We start from the raw sequence: 20,680 nt of genomic DNA on the forward strand, positions 1-20,680 counted from the left end.
AAAATTGTACATGATTCTGTAACATTTACAATTTACAAAATCCTTGCAACTTTTTTTGGTTTAATGCTAGCGTATTTTATTTATGTGATTATGCAAATCGAGTCGACGTTGTGTCTTACGAAGATGTATTTTTTACATATTGTTGTATTTTGATATTTGTTCTATTTTGAGAAAATATACAAGATTTTTTTTTAAATAAAATTTTATTATATCATGTCAAGTATTTAATAAATAATCACATTTCGTTAGTTGGGTCGTCGGCTACGGTAACTTTTTCTAGAATGCCCCGGTGTCCTAAAAGTCTCACTGTGTCGCCGGTGCTAAATAAATCCGTGGCTCCAGTCGCTCCTACTACACAAGGCAATCCATACTCACGCGCAATGACGGCGCCTGTAAAGATACAAATATGTTAGAAAAAACACACATATAATCACATCTTTATCTCTTACGGGTTAAACAGAGCTAACACTCTTGTAAAGACTGAAAGATACTAGAAACAAATTGAGTTTAGACTTAGTTCTTGTGTCTGATTGTTTGTCTATATGTTTGTACCAGCATCACGCGAAAACCAATTTGATTGCGATTTTCTTAGACGTGTTTGTCTTGGTCAAACTGGTATACAAAAATTTATCTTAGTGTAGCGTAGCCCTAGATAACATAATAGACATAGATAGAGACTGTAGACCTAGTGTTTTGAGTTGTGCATTGTCCTTCAGTATGTCAGTCATTCTAACAGATTTTATAAATGTGTACAGGTTATGTCCCTTCTCCGTACTGCGGCCTATAAATTTCTGCCAAATTTCATTGGTTTAGTGGTTTTGACGTGAAAGACGGATAAAAAACACACTTTCACTTTGATATTTGTATGGATCATCACGAACCATGTGATATAAGTCCTCCCAGCTCCGTGACTATGCCGGAGAGCAGCGGAAAGTATGGCGACCAGCCGATGTCTGTGGCGAGCGTGATGAGGATGTCTCCTTGTTGGAGCTGGTGGATCTGCAGAAGAATTATATATTAAAATTTGTGAAAATCAAAATTTTTATAAATTAAAGTATATTGAAGTCATAGTACATCGAAATCCATAGGATTAGTCGGTAAAAACACAGAATAGCGCCATCTAGCGCAATTCGATGAAACTACAACTAGATGGGGCTTTCTTTACGCAATCTCTGTCCCTGGCGGTGTGGATAGAAGAATCGAATTGGTCGAACGAACGTAAGTAACGGGCTGCGACCACGAGACCACTTTTCCCATCCACTTTTTCTTGATACTAACCTCCGATAGGTCTTTGACGACACAAGCTCTCCCAATGACCTCTCCCCCGAACACGGAGGTAGCCTCCACTCTCACGTCCCCAGCGGTGACGGCGGGGCCCTTATCTTCAATCGGCTTGGGCCAGCCCGTGTGGTTTTCCGCAAACCGCAACTTGGACCATTTGGGGAAGTATTGCTGGCGTTGTATTGCTCTGAAAGTGATGAAATAAGTTAAAATAATTAGTTAATGAGGGCGCTAGTTCTGCGTTTCCTATAGCAACATCAGATACTTATTTGAGTTATAAAGGTAATTAGACAATAGTGCACCACTTCAAATATTTACCTACTGTTTAAATTATTCCTATCTGGTTTAGAAGATATTATAAAAGTAGTTATGATTAGCAACGCAATATGACGTATGCTATATTTTTGTTCAAGCTTTAAAAACGTAACTAACTTTCTCAACAGCGCCGGGTCTCTGGTCTGGTAGTATCTCCTGAGCTCGTTCTCCCTGAAGTAGAACACGAGGTCAGGGTCCGGCAGATACCACTCCTTGACCAGCTGCTTGCCCAGCTGTATGGCCATCAGCCTTATTTTGTGGACGGCTAGGATCAGCTGCGCTTTGGTCGCTTCTCTGTTGCGAACCATGTGTCTGCACACTGGTAGCAACAATCTTAATATTTTCCTGGAAAAAAGGGGTTTTTATTTGTCTGTGTCGTGGGCCGATCGTTGTATAAAAACTCTCGCTGTTTCGCTTTTTATTATGACGGGAAACGAGACAGCGATAGTTTATCGCGCGACATCTGCAACTCAATCCTGATTAAATATTCAATAAAATAAACGAAATCATGCGAAATGCTCTATTAGTACCTTCCTTAAGGAAACAACTAACATTTCCTATGGAAAGACCTGTTTACTTAAAGCTATCATAACTCGTCATTTGAGCTGTGCGTTAATTAATCCGTTAGTTTATAGATCTAAAGAATTGTGTCTACTTTTGCCTTTTTTTTTCTGCCCGAATCTTCATTTGCATGTAGTTCCACATTTTCCTTGTATTTAAATATACTTTATTGTGACAAAACACACATATATGTATATCTAAGCAAGCATACCTAGTGCTGCTTCTCTGCGGCGTCTTCAAAGAAGCGATGATTTGAGCGTCCGTCTTGCTCGTCTTGACGTCCTCGGCGGCCCTCATGCTGGCCAACACTTTCATCAGCTCTTCTGGCACTAACACCCATGGCTTTGTTGCTACATCAAACTGAAATAAAAAAGAATGATGAGTGATGAAACTATAATTTTAGTAAACTGTAAAAAAATATATTTTAAGTAATCTCTAAGGAGTCTAGAAATTTGGCTTTGGTTCTTGTGGTACGTTTATTATATATACGGGTGCATTGAATGAGATTTACCGAAATCCCCGCGGGAACAGAATAAGCAGAATTTATCGTTTCACATGGGCGGAGCCGGAAGAAACAATAAGTAATGGATACAATAAGTTTTGCTCGGTGTTGTCACTATATGCTACCGTTTGTAGTAAATCAAATTCATTTTTAAAGTAATTAAAAACATCATACATACATAAAAACATCATAATATGGCAATTTAACGAAGTGACGAATATTTAAGTTAATGCCAAACCAATTCGTTTTTAACTTAGTTTATACCATACTAGCGACCCGCCCCGGCTTCGCACGGATGCACAGCTGATACCAAAATCTAAAAATAATCTCATGAAAAAATGTGGTTGTTGTGCCTCACTCGACATAGATAGGTATAGTGTGTCGCGGACTTTTTTGTAGATACATATTTATAAGATCAACAATTAATTAAAACATTTTATGGTTCTATCTTTTGTAGTTTAGGCAGCGTACGTAAAATAAGTAACTTTTTGGTTGATTTCGGTTTGTGTCCGAAAAATCCAAATGTATTACGGAACCCTATTTTTTTCCAAAATAAAATATAGTCTATGTTACTCGTGGATAATGTAGCTTTGAATGATGAAAGAATTTTTGAAATCGGTCCAGTAGTTTTTGAGCCTATTCATTACAACCAAACAAACAAAGTTTTCCTCTTTATAATATTAGTGTAGAAATAATGACAGATTATTATCTAATTGACGAATCATTAATAATGAACGCTATCTTTGCTCGCATCGTGACATTACCGTAACTAATTATCATCAGAGTTTTGAAAATTTGTCCACTTGAAAACATGGTTACATGTTACCATACCTCCATGATAGCTCTAAAGCCGTGTTCATCCAGAAATTTGACTACATTCTTGTAAACATCAGGCAGCGTCTCCTCAAGCCACCGCATCGCTTTCTTCGGCTCCTGGGCTTTGAACTCTTCCATTTTCCCGCTCTCGTGTATCTGACGCGCCAACTTTGCCAACACTTGCGGAACCTCCGCTGACAACACGTCCCCTGAGCTCAACATCATTCCGATTTCTGAGCACTGCTCTTGGCTGAAATCTGGACAAAACTCGAACATTTATTTAAGTCTTTACCTTAATTTTTTATTATTATTTTATTTATTTATTTACCTTTCCTACACTCTAATACAGTGTTAGTATTTTGGTAACTGAGTGTCGAAGTAATATAGGTGTGAATTCGTTCAAAAGTGCAACAAAATTAAGTTTATTTCCTTCGCTACTCGTATTAGTATTAGGTTAAGAATGTGCAGCGCACGCATCAGTAACATGTACCATAGATCCATACATCCCTAATGTTCTACAATTATCTAAAATTCTCTTGTCTCCTTTTAACTGAGGATTTTGCTCAATGCAACTTTTTTTTTAAATTTTTTCCTAATAAACTAGATCAAAACATTGTGTTGTGTGTTGGTAACCGTCCTTGTAATCCTTCGGTATTGCCAACAATGACCACGGTTTCAAGAGCATCTCTTCTGCGCGCTTATCTTTCCAATGTTACCTTCTAAAAGAGATATAAAGGCATTTATCTTACCTATTCCTCGTCCCTCGAGCAACACAGACATCGCAATCAGCTGACTACCAGAGCTGGCCGAGCTGGTGTACATGTGCCTTAAACCCACATCTTCCATGTGGCCGTGTAACCCTGATATCGCTTCAATGATCTCTAAACTGCTCATATTCTCAGTTGAGCACGGCATGTTCTTGACAGTTTGGGTCGCCTTCTTCAATTGCCATTTGGAGGACAGCAATGGCTTGAAAAAAAAAGTAACAAGATAGAGATAAACTTGCGTAATAGAGGGGTTAGCTTGATAATTGCTTTGGCTAATAGAGGTGCAATTGGTGGGGATGTCGAAATATGAATGTTTTATAATTCTTACCCAAAAGTGCGCGCGATGTGCTGATCAGCGATTTACACACCTACTTCCTACCACCCTATTCCGACATATAAAGTTAGGTATCTAAATTCATAGTATCAGATAACTTACCCATAAGAGAGCTCGCATTATCATTAAGAGCCTCCTCGTCATACTAAAAGGTCGTCGATGTAGCGCCGTGTCGATGATGTGCTGGTCAGCGAATTTGTGCCCGTGCAGCGCCATCTCCTGCATGCGGACGCCAATGTCTATCTTCTTGGGCGGGCGACGGTACGATAACTGCAAAAGGATTTATCTAATCTATAAATTAAAGGTTTATACGTTTTATTATGGCCATGATTACTTATGATCTTAAAAACTGAAATGTTTGAAAAACATGACCCTAGTAGTGATAGGGCACAACAAGATATATTTTTAGTACCTTTAATAGTCAATATGCTCCAATAACACGTTGTACAATGACGAACCTATTTACCCGTTCCTGGGGGCCGGCAGGCCACCCCCGCACTATGAAGACGAAATGGACCGAATATCGCCGAAGACGAGCGAATCCGCAAGTCGTGGTCTCTCTTAATATACTTGCGTTCTCATCGATACCTGTCTCGTCAAATTATACCATAATTTCTTAATAATTTTAATTGGTGATACAGCGACCACATCTACAAACAGTCCACTCCAGCAACTTCCACACAGCCATATTGAGATGTACCAATAATACTCAACGAAGTTTAACTTACCTACAGCATACAAAGGCATACTTACCATGATCCGGGTTTGGTTCCCCTGCATAAGTACCGAAATTCAGACAGGAATTGCTTCTTGTAAAAAAATTACTTACCCAATTAGAGATCGTAGTCATAGACAGATAATACAGATAATTTAGTACATAATCGGAACTTATTAGTATCTGATGTTAACGCCAGGAGGAAGAAAAAGTTAGTGTCTCTTGTTGTACCAGCTCGCGTCGGGTTTGCGCTCCAAACCTGTCATTAGAGTGACCGCCATGGACTTCATAAGTGTAAACGAAGACTCAACAAGAGGAACGGTCATGGGCTTCATTATACTAACAACTCGACAAGCGAAGTGTGAATAAGATGTTGAAAGGGGAAGGCATAGACCAAGGTATGTTTATCAAATCTGGGACGTACTGGCGATAAACAGACGTACTTGCATGAAGAGCAAAGAGAGACGCATGCAGCGACTGTATCAAGTACTAAAGTACTACCTCTCCGGTAAGACGCGTGATGTTAAGTAGGTATGAAGTCTACTTACAGCATACAAGGCCATGGTGACCCGGTAGTGCGTCATGAACGCCCAATGGTCGTACGGGCTGGCGTCGGGCTCCATACCGTGCATCAGAGTGTCCATCAAGGGCTTCAGTAACACGTCTATGCTAAGAGGCGACATCGGTTTGGGCATCACCTGTCAGATAGTACAAATTTTATTTGTGTTACCATTTATGCACAACATGATGAGAAACGAACCTTCTCTGATTGGCTTAGGACTTGTGGACATCTGACAGTCATCTGACAGGCATCTGACAATATTTTAGTATAGGTAATGATGTCGGCCAAGACCAGAAACACCACTTTCATGTCATTATCAGTCCATCTAAATATCTCATCAGCCACTCTGGTTACAATATGTCTCACAAAACATCAGATATTTCTTCCTCTTTCTTAAACCTGTCCTTCTTAAAATCCCCTTGTCTCATAAGATACCATTTTATTGTCTAAACAGACATAAGACATTCACACAAGTCTCGACGTCTTACACACAAATAATTTAACATTTCGTAGTGTCAATTTTAATTTCTAAAAAATGCCCTTTAGCTTTAATAGACAATGGACAAAATAAAAAAAATCGTTCGTTCGTCGATGAATAACAAAACAACCAACCTCTCCGCAGTTGGCGAAGGTAATGATATCGTCGTCCGACATGATTGGCGAGTCGTGTTCGTGCAGTAGTTCCTCCTCGGTCCACTGCTCCAGCGAGGTGATAGGCCGGGCTTGCAGTAAATAAATGCCGTCCTAAACATAAGAATTACTTGAATAAAACAAAGGGTACGAATGACCTCGGTGAACATTTAGGGATTGCAGATCAAAAGGAGGCAATGTATTACGGGCAGGCGTTGATAATGCAAGATACATCTAAGAATCATTTGCGGACCCCAGGTCCCAAAGCTTAATGACAGAGTATGAAACTGGGAACACCAACACGCCAAGATGAGAGATAGAGAGATCTAAGAATACATACATACATACATAAAATCACGCCTCTTTCCCGGAGGGGTAGGCAAATCTAAGAATCATTGCAATTAATAAAACAAAGTTAGGTACGATAGTCTTCGGTGAACATTCTAGGGACTAGATTACAGTTCAACACGGCACGTTCCGTTCTCACTCCGGCCCAGACTGTGGAGTCACGTTACCAACGAGTATCCTGACCTTGGCTACAGCCCACTCTATGTCCCTCCCGGCGCCCCACAGCTGCTCCTGCCTCCCCCCCAACCTGGCGAGCTCCAGCATCTCGCTCTCAGACAAACACGGCACGTTCCGTTCTCACTCCGGCCCAGACTGTGAAATCACGTTACCAACGAGTATCCTGACCTTGGTTACAGCCCACTCTATATCCCTCCCGGCGCCCCACAGCTGCTCCTGCCTCCCCCCCCAGCCTGGCCAGCTGCAGCATCTCGCTCTCAGACAAACACGGCACGTTCCGTTCCCACTCCGGCCCAGACTGTGAAATCACATTACCAACGAGTATCCTGACCTTGGCTACAGCCCACTCTATATCCCTCCCGGCGCCCCACAGCTGCTCCTGCCTCCCCCCCAGCCTGGCCAGCTGCAGCATCTCGCTCTCAGACAAACACGGCACGTTCCGTTCCGACTCCGGCACGGATTGTGACGTCACGCCATCGTCCGCCGTCGTCACTCGTTCCGTTTTCGAGCCGAGCTCGATCTTCATGATACTCATGTCACCGTCTTCGTGACGTCTCACGGTTATCGTGTCGGGCTCCACTGTGCCGGATACGACGCTCTGAAACAAGTTAAGAAAATATAACAGCCGAATGTTCTACAAAATGTGTGTAAGCCAGCCCCCGTAGAAAAAACTATCGTTGTTTCGCTTTTCATTATAACGTAAAACGGGACAGCGGTAGCTTTTCGCGCGATAAAAACGTCGTCTCGCGTGCCTTACAAAGAGGGCAGATCGTGCGTGCCAAACAATTATTTTAGCAAACAATGTTAAACTCTATGCAAATACGAAAACACGGCAGTTTACACAGTTAAGCACCGATGTCAGTGCAATAAAAGACAAGATCTAATTAATACTTTTTACTACTTTATCATGTACTATTTCAGTGCCGTGTGGTTCCCGGCACCAATACAAAAAAGAATAGGACCACTCCATCTCTTTCCCATGGATGTCGTAAAAGGCGACTAAGGGATAGGCTTACAATCTTGGGATTCTTTTTTAGGCGATGGGCTAGCAACCTGTCACTATTTGAATCTCAATTCGATCATTAAGCCAAACAGCTGAACGTGGGCATTCAGTCTTTCCAAGTCTGTTGGCTCTGTCTACCCCGCAAGGGATATAGACGTGACCATATGTATGTATGTACTATTTCAGTATATACGAAGTGTACCTCGCCGAGCCCGTAGTTGGCGGTGAGCAGCAGCCGCGCGGCGTCCCCGCGCGCCGGGTGCCGCGAGAACAGCACGCCGGCCGCGCGCGGGCTCACCAGCGCCTGGACCACGACGGCGCCGCCGCACAAACACGGCTGACCGTTCTGCCTGCAATATAGGTTTAAAGATCTTTATTTCACTCACAAACAATTAAATTCACTTACAATGAGCCTTAGATTAAGATACAAAATAATAGTAAACAAGTAACGCGTTCAAGCAGTGTTAAATTTTTAAATAAACACAGTTGTCACAACAATAATTTTAAACTTGTTCGTAGACATGTTTTTTTAAATCTTTCTGTGAACAAAGTCAAAGATTTGTATTCTTTCAGTTGATTTGGCAGTCTGTTGTACATTTGCGCCCCTTCATACAATATTAATTTATCATCTTAATAACAGAGACAGCAGTCTCGATTCAGATAGTGGTAGGTAGCTAGCCCATTGAGTACATGGAGATTCTTAAGTTTAAAGTTTTTTAAGATCTTTAGGATTCCATTCGGCGTTGGCATGACTAAACGAGGACACATGTGTATAGTTAGATCCTAGAATAGGAGATGAGTAATACAGAACTAATTGGACACTATAGAGCACTTTTGAAATACAAGCCAGCTCTTTCTATCAGATGGCAGAGATGGCGCTAGCGTACTTGCCTGCGGTAATACGCGCTGGTGAACGCGAACATTGACCCCCAACATTTCTGCACGCCTCGCAACACGTCCTCATCGCTGACACAGCCCAGTATGGTCTCGTTCTGACCAGCGGCCGATAGCGTCTCACTGTCTTCGCCAACAGCTATATAACAAATTCATTAAATTTGCGAAAGGAAACATGTTCGTCAGAATTTTTCATTGGTTACTAACTTAGGCAGTTATCATTACGTTCCCTAAGGTACCTACATTCATGCAAGTCTTTGTGGGCAGATATGAAGTGGTTCTCCTCATACTTTACCAATTTCGTTATGTTGTAAGAGACAACAAAATAAATAAAGCATTGTTATTTTTGGATACAGTAAAAAATATTATTACAAGTTGCTACGAATTCAAACAAATAGACCCGAAATTTTGTTGATTGGTATAATTAAAAAAGACATGTTTTTTAAAATTATATTTACCCGAAGACCTAACCGCGAATCGTTCCTCCAATCCCTTATTCCTCGCCTTAATCCGTAGATCAGCTAAATAATTCAAAATGTCATCCTTCACGGCACCAACTATCTCTGTCGTGGTGAATAATTGCGTTGCCCTTAAAAGAACACATGTATTGACTAGTTATAAATCACTACTTACCTACTTATACAAAACCACTTAAACTATTTTCCCTATTCAGCAGAAACAATATTATTACATTGAATAATGGATGCATACACATACATAAAATCACGCCTCTTTCCCGGAGGGGTAGGCAGAGACTACCTCTTTTCAATAATGGATGCGATTATTTTAAACATATTGTCAAGTATCCCCTGCGGGGGAGACAGTGTCAACAATCACAGAAAGACGGAAAGGCCAGATTCAAATGTTTGGTTTCATGGTGGAATTGGTATTCAAATAGTGATAGGTTGTTAGCCTACAAGGGGAATCCCAAGTTTATAAGCCTATCCCTTAGTCGCCTTTTATATCCATGGGAAAGATATGGAGTGGTTCTATTCTAAAGTTCCGGAAACCGCACTTACATATATGTAAGATTTGTGGAAAAGTGTAAGACTAAAATCTATATGATGTTTGGATACCCAATTTATAAAATGCACAAAAATATTTATGTACTAAATATTTTTAATTAAAACTTATAAGTGTTACTTTCGTTAATTTTACCAGTATTTAACTGATAAGTAAACCAGCCACAAAGATTAATTATTTATTAAATTGAGATAATAAAAAGGATTTACAAAAATATCGATTACTCTTTATTAATAGATAAGATTAGAAGGTCATTTCAGAAATCACATGTTTCTTATCGTTTATAGTCCTAAATACTGTCTATCAATGTTTGACTTTGATCTTTTTTAAGATTATTTATAGTTCTTACGATCAAACGCCATAAAAGAACTCCCGGAAGTAATTACAAATACAGTAATACTCGCCGTAAAATAGGTTTGCATTCAAACTAGTGTAGGTACTTAACGCTCACAAAAGAGTCAATGTTGACCATTGGTATTTGAACCTGAGCATTTTTAGTCGGGAACTTAACGTTATACCATTGACGCACTGCTACTTATTCACTTACGTTGAAAATATGTCTTATCTACTCTCTCTTTCCACCAATTCAATTAACATCAATTCTTGAAAGAGAAAGATACCCTTTCGATGTTCGTGAATAACAAGATATAAGTATGTCACAACTTCTCTCTTACTCTGTGGCAACATCAAAGAAAGACACCAAACGCACATAAGACATAATTATTTGTCTTGGTATTTCATAAATGTTCAATGTTCATAAACTAGTGCCTTTTTTCACTCGAACTCTGAGCTTTTTTTTACTAAGAATGAAATCGGATATACATACACATGACTTGAGTGATGACATAACACTTACCTGTTACACTTGGCCTTGAAATTGCTTTCCTCATAGTTTTCGTTCGCAGATTCGATCTCTTTGATAGCGCTAACCAGTTCTGGGTTCATTTCCAAATGTTTCTCCAGCGCTAGGGTAGTCAAACAGAACCCTGGTGGTACTTTGTACCCCTGCCAATTATAAATTCAACTTTATTATGGACACAAGACTTTCATTCGGATTTTTTCAACAAAAAGATGACAGACTGACTGGTTGGCTATTAAAACTGTTGAGAAAAGATTTCATCAAGTAAGGTTACACACGCGTCGATAAGCTGTGGTGTAGCCGACCAGTAAAGCTAAGAAGTATGCAGGGATCATGGCAAGTGAAACGATGTAGTCCCTGTCTGTCCCTTTGGGAAAGAGGCGTGATTTTATGTTCTCGGGACTTATGCCTACTTAATTAAGTAAAATGTTGATATTTACGCCTTTAACAGCCAGTTGGTACTTCTGACAATCTGCCTAATCAATGCAAACTCACTTATTTAATACTAGCTAATGCCCGCGACTTCGTTGTCGTGACTGACGACTTTTAGTATTTTTTTTTCATTCTTACTCTTTAACTGTTGTTTTGTCGACAAATTTTGTGTTTATGTGAATATTTGATGTAAGTACATAATATTTTTTTTCCACTTTTATTAACGGTATTGATTAATATTGATTATTTAATTTTTCTTACCTCAGCTTCCTGAACTGAAGCTAATAAAGCCAGAGACGCTCCCTTACCCCCAACATAGTCCACACACTTCGCGGCGCGGTCTTCGAACTTGAGACAGTAGCTCGCCGGGCCCGCCTCCTCCGCACTCAGCCACTTGAGACTTCTCGCCTCAGGTATAGGATATGCAGGGTATGAGTGTTCAGCTGAAGTTAAAAAAGGGATGCTTTAAAGGTTAAATAAACTGCAATCGTCAAAAATAAGCTAATGTGGCAACTGTTAAAAAATACGTATTTTTACGACGCACAAAATTTATACTTTCGGAATACTGATTGTCCAGAAATGGAGGAAAAAGATAGACATATGAGTGAGAGCAGGACGGCAAAATCCTAGACACTTATCATAAGTTAGGTACAGTCGTCCGGCTAGTTCGAGTAATGTACTTGAAGCAAGCTATGTATTATTTTAACTTATTTTATTTGTATTTTTATATTAAGATTAATTCATTTCAGTATAGATTGATTTTTATTTTTAAATTTTGATTGCGATTTGATTTTTTAATTTAATATTGATTTAATTTTATCTATTTGATTTTTATTGAAAATTGTATATGGATCTTTCTTGTCTGAAATAAATAAAATTTATTTATTTATTTATGTACACATGATATACTATGATCGTCAAAACAAAGCGTAACTCGCGACCTTTTTGATCTGTAATCTTTGTTTCTCGCTACATACCTGCCTCGTAGCCAAGGACCAACATGCCTGTAGCCGGATATCCGTTTATAAGTCCTTCAACATAGCGGTATTCAGTATCCTGTTGGTACGGCACGCCGCTGAACAGTCGTCCGCCATCTTTGATTGACAACACCACGCGGAACTCGCGAGTTTTCGCTAAAATAAACAAATGTTATTACATTTTAGTCGATCTTATCCTCCAATCAGGTTTTTACCTAATAACAATTTAAATTATAAAAGGAAAATCTGAAAGTTTCACCACGGCTTACTTTCCACGTGGAAGGTGAACATCTTCGGGATCTCGTCAGGGGTCTCGCAGAAGTTCGGCAGAGCGAAGTCGGTGCCGGTTATACTGTGGACTTCCACGTCGGGGTGCCGCACACATCCCAATATTGTCCTGTAATTCCAACTTCATAACTAACGCATTCATCGCTAACGTCGGAATTTTGGAATACTACAACTTTCTTAGCAGTTGGGTAAAAAATACCTTCCCATTGTGTTATTTTAGATTATATTCTACTCAATTACTAATTTATAACATCAAAATCCGTAACAAACAGACACGTCCCTATATACAAGCATTTTTAATATTAACAGGACTAGCTGTTAACCGCAGCTCCACCCGCGATTACTTAAATTTCTGTTTTTCCGTTCCCGTGGGAATATCCTGAAAAAAGTATGCTATGTAACTCCTGATAAGTCTATGTAACTAATATAGTAAAAACTTGTCCAGTAGTTTTTGAGTTCATTCGTTACAAACAAAAACACAAATATTTTCTCATAAAATATCCATGTATGTAATAAAATATTAACGGATCGCTGATCGCGTTGAAAAAATCGATATGTGGATCTATTTAAGACCAACATAAGCCAAAAATGTGATTTTTAGAATTTCTGTTTAAATGTATGTTTGTACTCGCCAAACGCGAAAACATTTGCTCCAATTTGTTACGTTTAGTCAAACTAAAAAACTGGTATACAAAAATTTCTCTATTCACCCCACTAAGGGGGTCAATACTTTTTCAGTGAACTTCTACGGTCATAAAAGTCGTGATCAACAGCTAGTTAAACTATGTATGTACTCACTCAGTTAGTACGTTACTATACGACGTTCCCCGTATACGCACAGCTGTTCCATCCTTCGCCATCACGGTCATGGTCACACTGCGCCTCACTCCCTGGTACCCGTGCGGGGCCCACATCCGCTCTCTGACGCCTCTATACCGCAAGTATTCGCTTCGGTCTATGTCCCCTTGCTCGTCGTACGATTGGAAGCGACCTTGTATCACACCGTATTGCATCCAGCTACCTTCCTCCCATTTCCCTCTGAAATATGTGAGAAATAGACATTCTGTTAGGAAAAATGGTTAAAAATTTTGTTTTTATATTATTTTAAAGAACATAATTAGTAAATTAAGTAAATGCTTTATTGTTCACTAAAGGAGTACATTACAAATTAAAACAGTAGAGTACAAAGGCGGGCTTATCCCTAAGTGGGATCTCTTCCAGCCAACCTGACAATAAGAGGATCATATACAAAATTGGGGCAAGGGTGAACAACAGTTCTTTTACGAGTATTATGTTTAAGACTTAACAAATATATACGTACAATACAAATATGTAAATAAAGTAAATATATAAACATGTATATATTCTAAATTAACTTCATAACCAATTCAAGACTCGGGAAAGAATTTATTAAGCTTATTTTTTAAAGGAATTAGAAGAAGGAGACAATTTTATAAAAAGGGGCAGTTTATTACAAAGGCGTGCAGCCAACACGGAAAAGGACTTACCGTAAGTTTGAGAAATACATCTTATATAAAATTCTCGTGTCACAATGTTTGTCTCTGTACTCCTCCGAAACGGCTTTACCGATTTTAACCAAATTTTGCATGCATATTCAGTAGGTCTGAGAATCGGCTAACATCTATTTTTCATATTTTTTTTAACTAGAAATTACTTTAAAGTGATTTATATGGCAAAACAACGTTTGCCGGGACAGCTAGTACTTATATAAAATTACGCTTCCTTCCCAGAGGTAGAGATTACATATTTCCACTTCCTACGTCCCCTGCATACTTCTTTCGATTCATCCATATTCATAACTCTCATTAATAACATTACGCGATTAGAATAAGGAACACATACCTACAAATAATCACGTCTATATCCCTTGCTGATGGGCCACGTGAAACTGCTCGGCTTAATGATAGAATTGACATTTAAATAGTGACAGGTTGCATGCCCATCGCCTAAAAGAATCCCGAGTTTACAAGCCCATCGCTTAGTCGCCTTTTACGACATACATCGAAAAGACATAGAGTGGTACTTTTGTTTTCTTTTATTCGTGCCGGCAACTACAGAGACAAGAATAAGAAATACCTAATTAATTCACGTATAGTTGGTATTATCTTCATTTTCAGTTCACTACATAGTTAAATTATAGAGAAAAGAGATTGAGGACGCTCCACTTTAACTCCACCGACAAGAGTTAGTTCTTAAATTTAAAAAAAAAGAATCCTAGTTTTGATTGATACCTACAAATTATTTAAGGAACATGAAAAGCATATCAGAAAATGTTGATTTGTCATTGTTGTTTGCATGTTGCCTTTCGTTATCATGTCGTCAATTTAAACCCTTATCAAAAATATAATATACCTACGCGAAATCGAATAGCCCTTGCAAATACTAGTAAGATGGTACAATTACAAATGATAGATAGTAAGCTTTAGCAAGTTCTTTTTCCTCCTAGCGTCAATCCCGGATACAGTCTTATATCTCTGAAGAGCAGCTCGGGTTGCACCTTTAAGCATGATCCTGAATTGAATGAGTAAGATTTTTATATGCAGCGACGCCATCCGGTCTCCGCAACCCTTGCAGAGGAACCAGATCATCCATGAGCATCACGCATTTTAATCGGGCACCTTACCGATTCGACCATCGACGCTAGTTAGCTTAGAAACAGCTCAAGTGAGTAATATCGTCAACTTACAAGATGTTTGGCCATTCGTCATCTCGCCACTGCTCCAGAGCCAGGGTATGAGCGGCGAGTTGGTCGCTCCAGTCTTCGGGGAACCGAGACACATCTGAGCCCGATCTCCATCTGAAAGCAATACGGATTTAATGTGTTTTACAATGCCAATAGTATTTATATAACTCTAAACTCTACACTTATGTTCAAATCACTTTAGCCATAAGAACAACTAGGATTAAACTTGATTTACTAAAGAGAACAACAATATATAAAAAAAAATTCTATATCATTTAAGAGATAAAAAGTGTCCGAAACAAATTTTTCCGTTACATAATGTATTCGTGTCAAATACCACAAAGGCTCCTTTACTGGTTTTAATTAGAAACAGTTGGTAACCCTAATATGACTTTCTTGTTCCCTAAAAGGAATAAACCATATAGTTACGAAATATCATTAAAAATCTTACATGAAATTCATGGTGGCGTGTTGTTTCACCCCGTCAGACAATCTGGTCATGATGCCATTAAAGATTACCCTCGAGCAAAGCTGGGGCTCGACCACCTGTATCTTCAGCCCCCCCGCGCTCCAGCACTCCGGTGTGTCCTCCCATACTCCCACCACCGTATCCGGATGACCTAGAGTACAAATCACCACAAAATAAGAGAACAAATTACTAGTACATATCTCTTAGAGAAATGCTTGGATATTGCTTAGAAAATATGCATTTCGGATGATTTTCGTCAGAAGAGTAGGAACAGCACCCAAAATAAATAACAATACACACAAAATATACCAAAAAATATGAAAGATACCAACGACTTACCCGTACTAAAATTTAAAGGATTTTTTTTTCCGAAATGATTACTTCTAGTTACATATGGTGGTAAGGGCGTATATAAAGGAGGTTAATGTACCTAGATGTGAATAACAATAGAATACATGACGAATATATTTGCAATAAATTAATTCGCTTAAGTAGATACTAGAACTTTGTATGTGTTCACTGTTTCAAATTGTAGTATAATCTACACTGTAATAAAACTTAATAGTTTAATTTAACAATAGCTACTAGATTAAAATAGCCTTGGCAATGATAAATATGAAAATATGAAGAGACCTCAGCAAATTAATGTTTGGTACAATCCATCCAATAAACTATTGTAACATCTAACCAACAGTGATACAAAAACTACTCACGAGACAACACGTAGCTGGTCCCATCAGTCAATTTGACATAAAGTACTACTTCCGCTAGCGGCTGCCTGCCGCATATTTTCCTCACGCCCAGCAATACTGCGGCCCCATCCGGGGTGGTCGCTGTGATCGAGATGGAGTCCCAACCGTCGTTCAGGTCCGAGCGAGGCAGCTCGTCCAAGGGAACGCTGGGGCAGCTCGCTTTCCAAGTCTTCACGGCGTAGTATCGCGCGACGAGCCATTTTAAAGGGTAATTCCAGCCTGGTTTAAATTTGTACATAAAACATCTATATAAGTAAGTAGTAATGTAAAAGCGAAAACCACTCATTCACTTACTCACTGATCAAGAAATCTCAGAAACTGCTGCGCTGATAAAAATGAAATATTTGGCAGGAAGGTAAATTGGAACTACCTAGCTAACTAGACATCCGCTAAGATGATTTTGAATGGATTTTATGAAATTCCCGCGATATATTTTTCGTTTTACTTGAGCGCTCTCTAATACTTTTATAAAATCACGCTTTTTTCTAAGGGAAGGCAGACACTACCTCTTTTCACTTCCCTGCACACTTCTTTCGCTTCATCCACATTCATTATTCATGCAAACTCGTCGGTTTAGGGTTATTACTTTAAATTATAATGAACTGGCTGTGCCCGCGACTTCGACCGCGTAGAATAGTTATTATGGCCATCATTGAAGCCCTCAAGAATGCCGTTTTTTTTACATTTTCCATTATTTTTTTGCTCCTTATAGTTGCAGCGTGATGTTATATAGTCTTCCTCGATAAATGGTCTAGTCGACGCAAAAAGAATTTTCCAATTCGGACCAGTATTTCCTGAGATTAGCGCGTTCAAACAAACAAACAAACTCTTCAGTTTTATAATATTGGTATAGATTAAACATCCCTTGATTTAAGGATGTTAAAATGTACACAACCGTTGATAATAAGACTTCCAGCAGCCGTCGCATGACATGCGCTACGCAGTTCCTATGCTGTCTGCGTCTCACGTAAAAATAAAAAGAGAAACATTGATAGTATTTCGCGCGTAAGAAAACGGTGGCGTGGCGCGTGCCATGCTATTAAACCACCTGAATTTTGTAAAATTTATATAATTGTATGCATTCTTACAAATCAAATTTAATAGGTAATTAATTACATTTAAAAAATCCTCATCTAATACAACTACAAAAGTTCGTAAGTTTCATCGTAGTTTTTAAAAGTTCGATTCACAACTATGTAAATAATAAGTTAAATTTATTTTTGCCAATATTTCTTTCTGTTTCAATGAATAATATTGCGGTTCATTTGCATGAATATATCAGTAGTCCAGCTCGATGGAAGTCATAGTCAATATTAACGCTTAGGTGGCATAATATTTAATTGGCGCCTACGCGAGATTCAAGGCCAAACATTGTAGTTATGCGATACATGACTATTATAAAGCTATTATGGTCCCTAAAGTCACATCAATATATAAAATGTACATTAAGATAACATTCCACGCTATATAAATATATATATTATTATATAAATATATATATATATATACGTATATCACCTGATCTATACGATGTTTCTACCTTACATAGATAAACTAAGTACCTAGATCTAAATCGTGCAATGTATAACATCCTCAATTATCAATTATCTAGTACGGAAAAAAAACACTAAATTCGTATATGAAGCCTGTTTCCTTGTGTCTGCGTATCCCCACAAAAACCTGAAAGTTTTAAACTAAACAAATCCCACTTATTCTACATTCGTCAATTACGATGGTTACCATAAAAGCATTGCACAATTGCTTAAATATTAGGTTAAATGTTTCTAAATTATTCGCCAATTTCAGCAACTTTTATAAATTTCTGAAATTCAAAGAAAAGTATTCGATTTGCAAGTGTTTTTATATTCTTCTTTCTAAATTTTTTTTTATTATTTTACATCTAATCTACTCTTACTGTGGCAACCAGTTAAGGCCGTATGCTTGCTTGTCTACTCAATGGTGTAAAAAAGAAAAATCCTTCTTGATAGAACTTCACTTGATAGATATTTTTTTTACTTTCATTTACCTAATAACAAGAAATTAAATGAAAATATTTCTGGATAAAAATATTGAAACCGATAAATATCCTACACTACATCCTATACAAAATATAATAATAATCACACTTAAACATCGATAAGATAAATATTCCCCAAAACTTCACCAAACAGAACAAATCACCTGGTTCACTATAATTCTTCCTTGTCGGCGTATGTTTTCTAATAAATATTAAATACACGACCAAACCCGTGGTCATCAGGCCCGCTTGCAGAAACACGTCGAAGACATCCATCGTTTACCACTAACATAAGAGCGAAATAATATAACAGTAACATACGTCCACACCGCAGCTAAGATCGGTGTACACTCAATGCTTACGAATTAATCTGCGAGTTGTGTGACTGATAGGAACGACGCGGATGTGGATTGACCGCCGTAGTCAGTCGAGTCCAACCAGACGATACTTTTATGAAGCCTTGAAACCTTTTTGTCTTGTTTGTTTACTATACAAATCTGTAGTGTACATTCCATACTGAGCATATTCAACGTTTTACCTTATTCGTCGATAGAGTACATAATTTGTCAAATTATTTATTTTCGTTACACCACAATACTAATATGTACTAGTTATGACGCAAACGATGACGTTTATGTCAAAGCCTTTATTTGTATGCAAACACTTACTAGAGGAATTCTGTATTATTTATTTTTTTCATTGTTCAAAAATCGGGCTTTCTAGATATCTCAAACGTAAAAGTTCAAACTCAATTATCGAAATGAAATATTGACACCATATTTAACGTTGAGAGACAGTCTACATACAATCTTATCATAAAAAATTATACAGTTCTATGTTACATTACATGTAGATAGAAGTCTTCGAATTATCATATACTTAGATACTGTTCTTTTTGAGCGAATGGAGTCCTTATCTCAAGTTATCGAACTTTGCGAATATAAATGTCAAGGTCAATGAGTATTTTATAACTTAATACATGTGTTTCAGTCATGCCAAATTTTATCTTATTCTTATTTTATTTTTACACCTACCTATTTTTTTACTGCCAGGACCTCTTATTTTGCCTTAGATTGCCTCGAAAAGAAAGCCACATTCGTCCAGAGGGCTAAATGATGCAATTGATGTTCAGGTAGCGTGTAGCAACATGTCATTATCTAAACCTCAAATTCCAACACTGCTAGCAAGCAAGAATCCCTATCCCAATGAAGTAATATGTAGCGCACATTATCTAACAGCGCAAAAGATATTTTTCTAAAAACAAACAGTTTTTTACACAGTGTGTCATGAAGCTACATACCATAAATGGTGACTGATAGAGGCCTTATTAAGTAAGTACTAAACCATGGTTACTTAATAAAGAATAGTTAGCGCAAGTTAAAAAGTAAAGTTTTCAATATAAAATATATATTTTTGAAGATATGATTTAAAAAGTAAAGATATCGCGGGTGCGGCGGCACCGGCCGGCCGGCGCCGGTGCGGCGCGTGGTGGGCCAATATACTTTGCACCCGTGCCGAAGCCGGGGCGGGTGGCTAGTGTATTTATATTTATAGCATTGAAGTATGGCACTGGCAGGTGACTACAGACCGATAATAAACTAATCTGTCAGTTGCTAATACCTTATCAAGGGAAATACCTCACAACTACGTAAAACTATCATAGTCATCATTCCATCATTTTATAGTAGGTAGATCATTCAATATCAATAAAAAGTAGCCGATTCATTATTACTCTTTTTTGTTATTTGTTTGTTATCACAGAAAACTTGAAAAAAAATTTAGTAGATTACAATAAAACGTTTTACACGAGTCATTCGCCCTTTTGCTCAGTCATAAGTAAGGATTTAGATGTAATTTTTATCAAGTACATTATATTGCTTTATATTTACTTTCTTCTATAGTCAGTTTAACATAATATCCTAGCTATTGTATTTTTATACATTAAATATAAATAAAAAACTGAAGTCTTTTATTTGTGATGTTCTTCTATATAATGGGTGACAAGGCACAGCATAATTCATTTTCAGAGCTTCAAGTCTACCACGAATATACGGAATTTTATTCAGAAATCTGCAAACATCTATATAAGTAAGTAGTACCTAATGTAAAAGCGAAAACCACTCATTCACTTACTCACTGATCAAGAAATCTCAGAAACTGCTGCGCTGATAAAAATGAAATATTTGGCAGGAAGGTAAATTGGAACTAGGAGACATCCGCTAAGATGATTTTGAAAGGATTTTATGAAATTCCC

At 38.1% G+C, this 20,680-nt stretch overlaps 1 protein-coding gene across 1 annotated transcript; it reads right to left on the reverse strand.

Moving 5' to 3' along the window:
* Positions 1 to 193: 193 nt before the first annotated feature.
* On the reverse strand, positions 194 to 18,800 carry LOC106133495 (uncharacterized phosphotransferase YvkC-like). The gene is made up of 23 exons (XM_060951227.1): positions 18,591 to 18,800; positions 16,371 to 16,628; positions 15,640 to 15,808; positions 15,192 to 15,302; positions 13,283 to 13,522; positions 12,466 to 12,593; positions 12,197 to 12,352; positions 11,481 to 11,662; positions 10,785 to 10,933; positions 9,364 to 9,494; positions 8,899 to 9,044; positions 8,214 to 8,357; positions 7,340 to 7,606; positions 6,466 to 6,597; positions 5,840 to 5,989; positions 4,679 to 4,846; positions 4,225 to 4,444; positions 3,491 to 3,732; positions 2,369 to 2,517; positions 1,714 to 1,941; positions 1,279 to 1,468; positions 882 to 999; positions 194 to 390 (listed from the first exon to the last, which is right to left on the reverse strand). Exons 1-23 carry the CDS (start codon positions 18,700 to 18,702, stop codon positions 236 to 238), a joined length of 3,945 nt encoding a protein of 1,314 aa, XP_060807210.1. The 5' UTR covers positions 18,703 to 18,800; the 3' UTR covers positions 194 to 235.
* Between the last annotated feature and the right edge of the window lie 1,880 nt (positions 18,801 to 20,680).

Source organism: Amyelois transitella, chromosome 3, assembly GCF_032362555.1.
Source record: "Amyelois transitella isolate CPQ chromosome 3, ilAmyTran1.1, whole genome shotgun sequence".
Classification (NCBI taxonomy): domain Eukaryota; kingdom Metazoa; phylum Arthropoda; class Insecta; order Lepidoptera; family Pyralidae; genus Amyelois; species Amyelois transitella.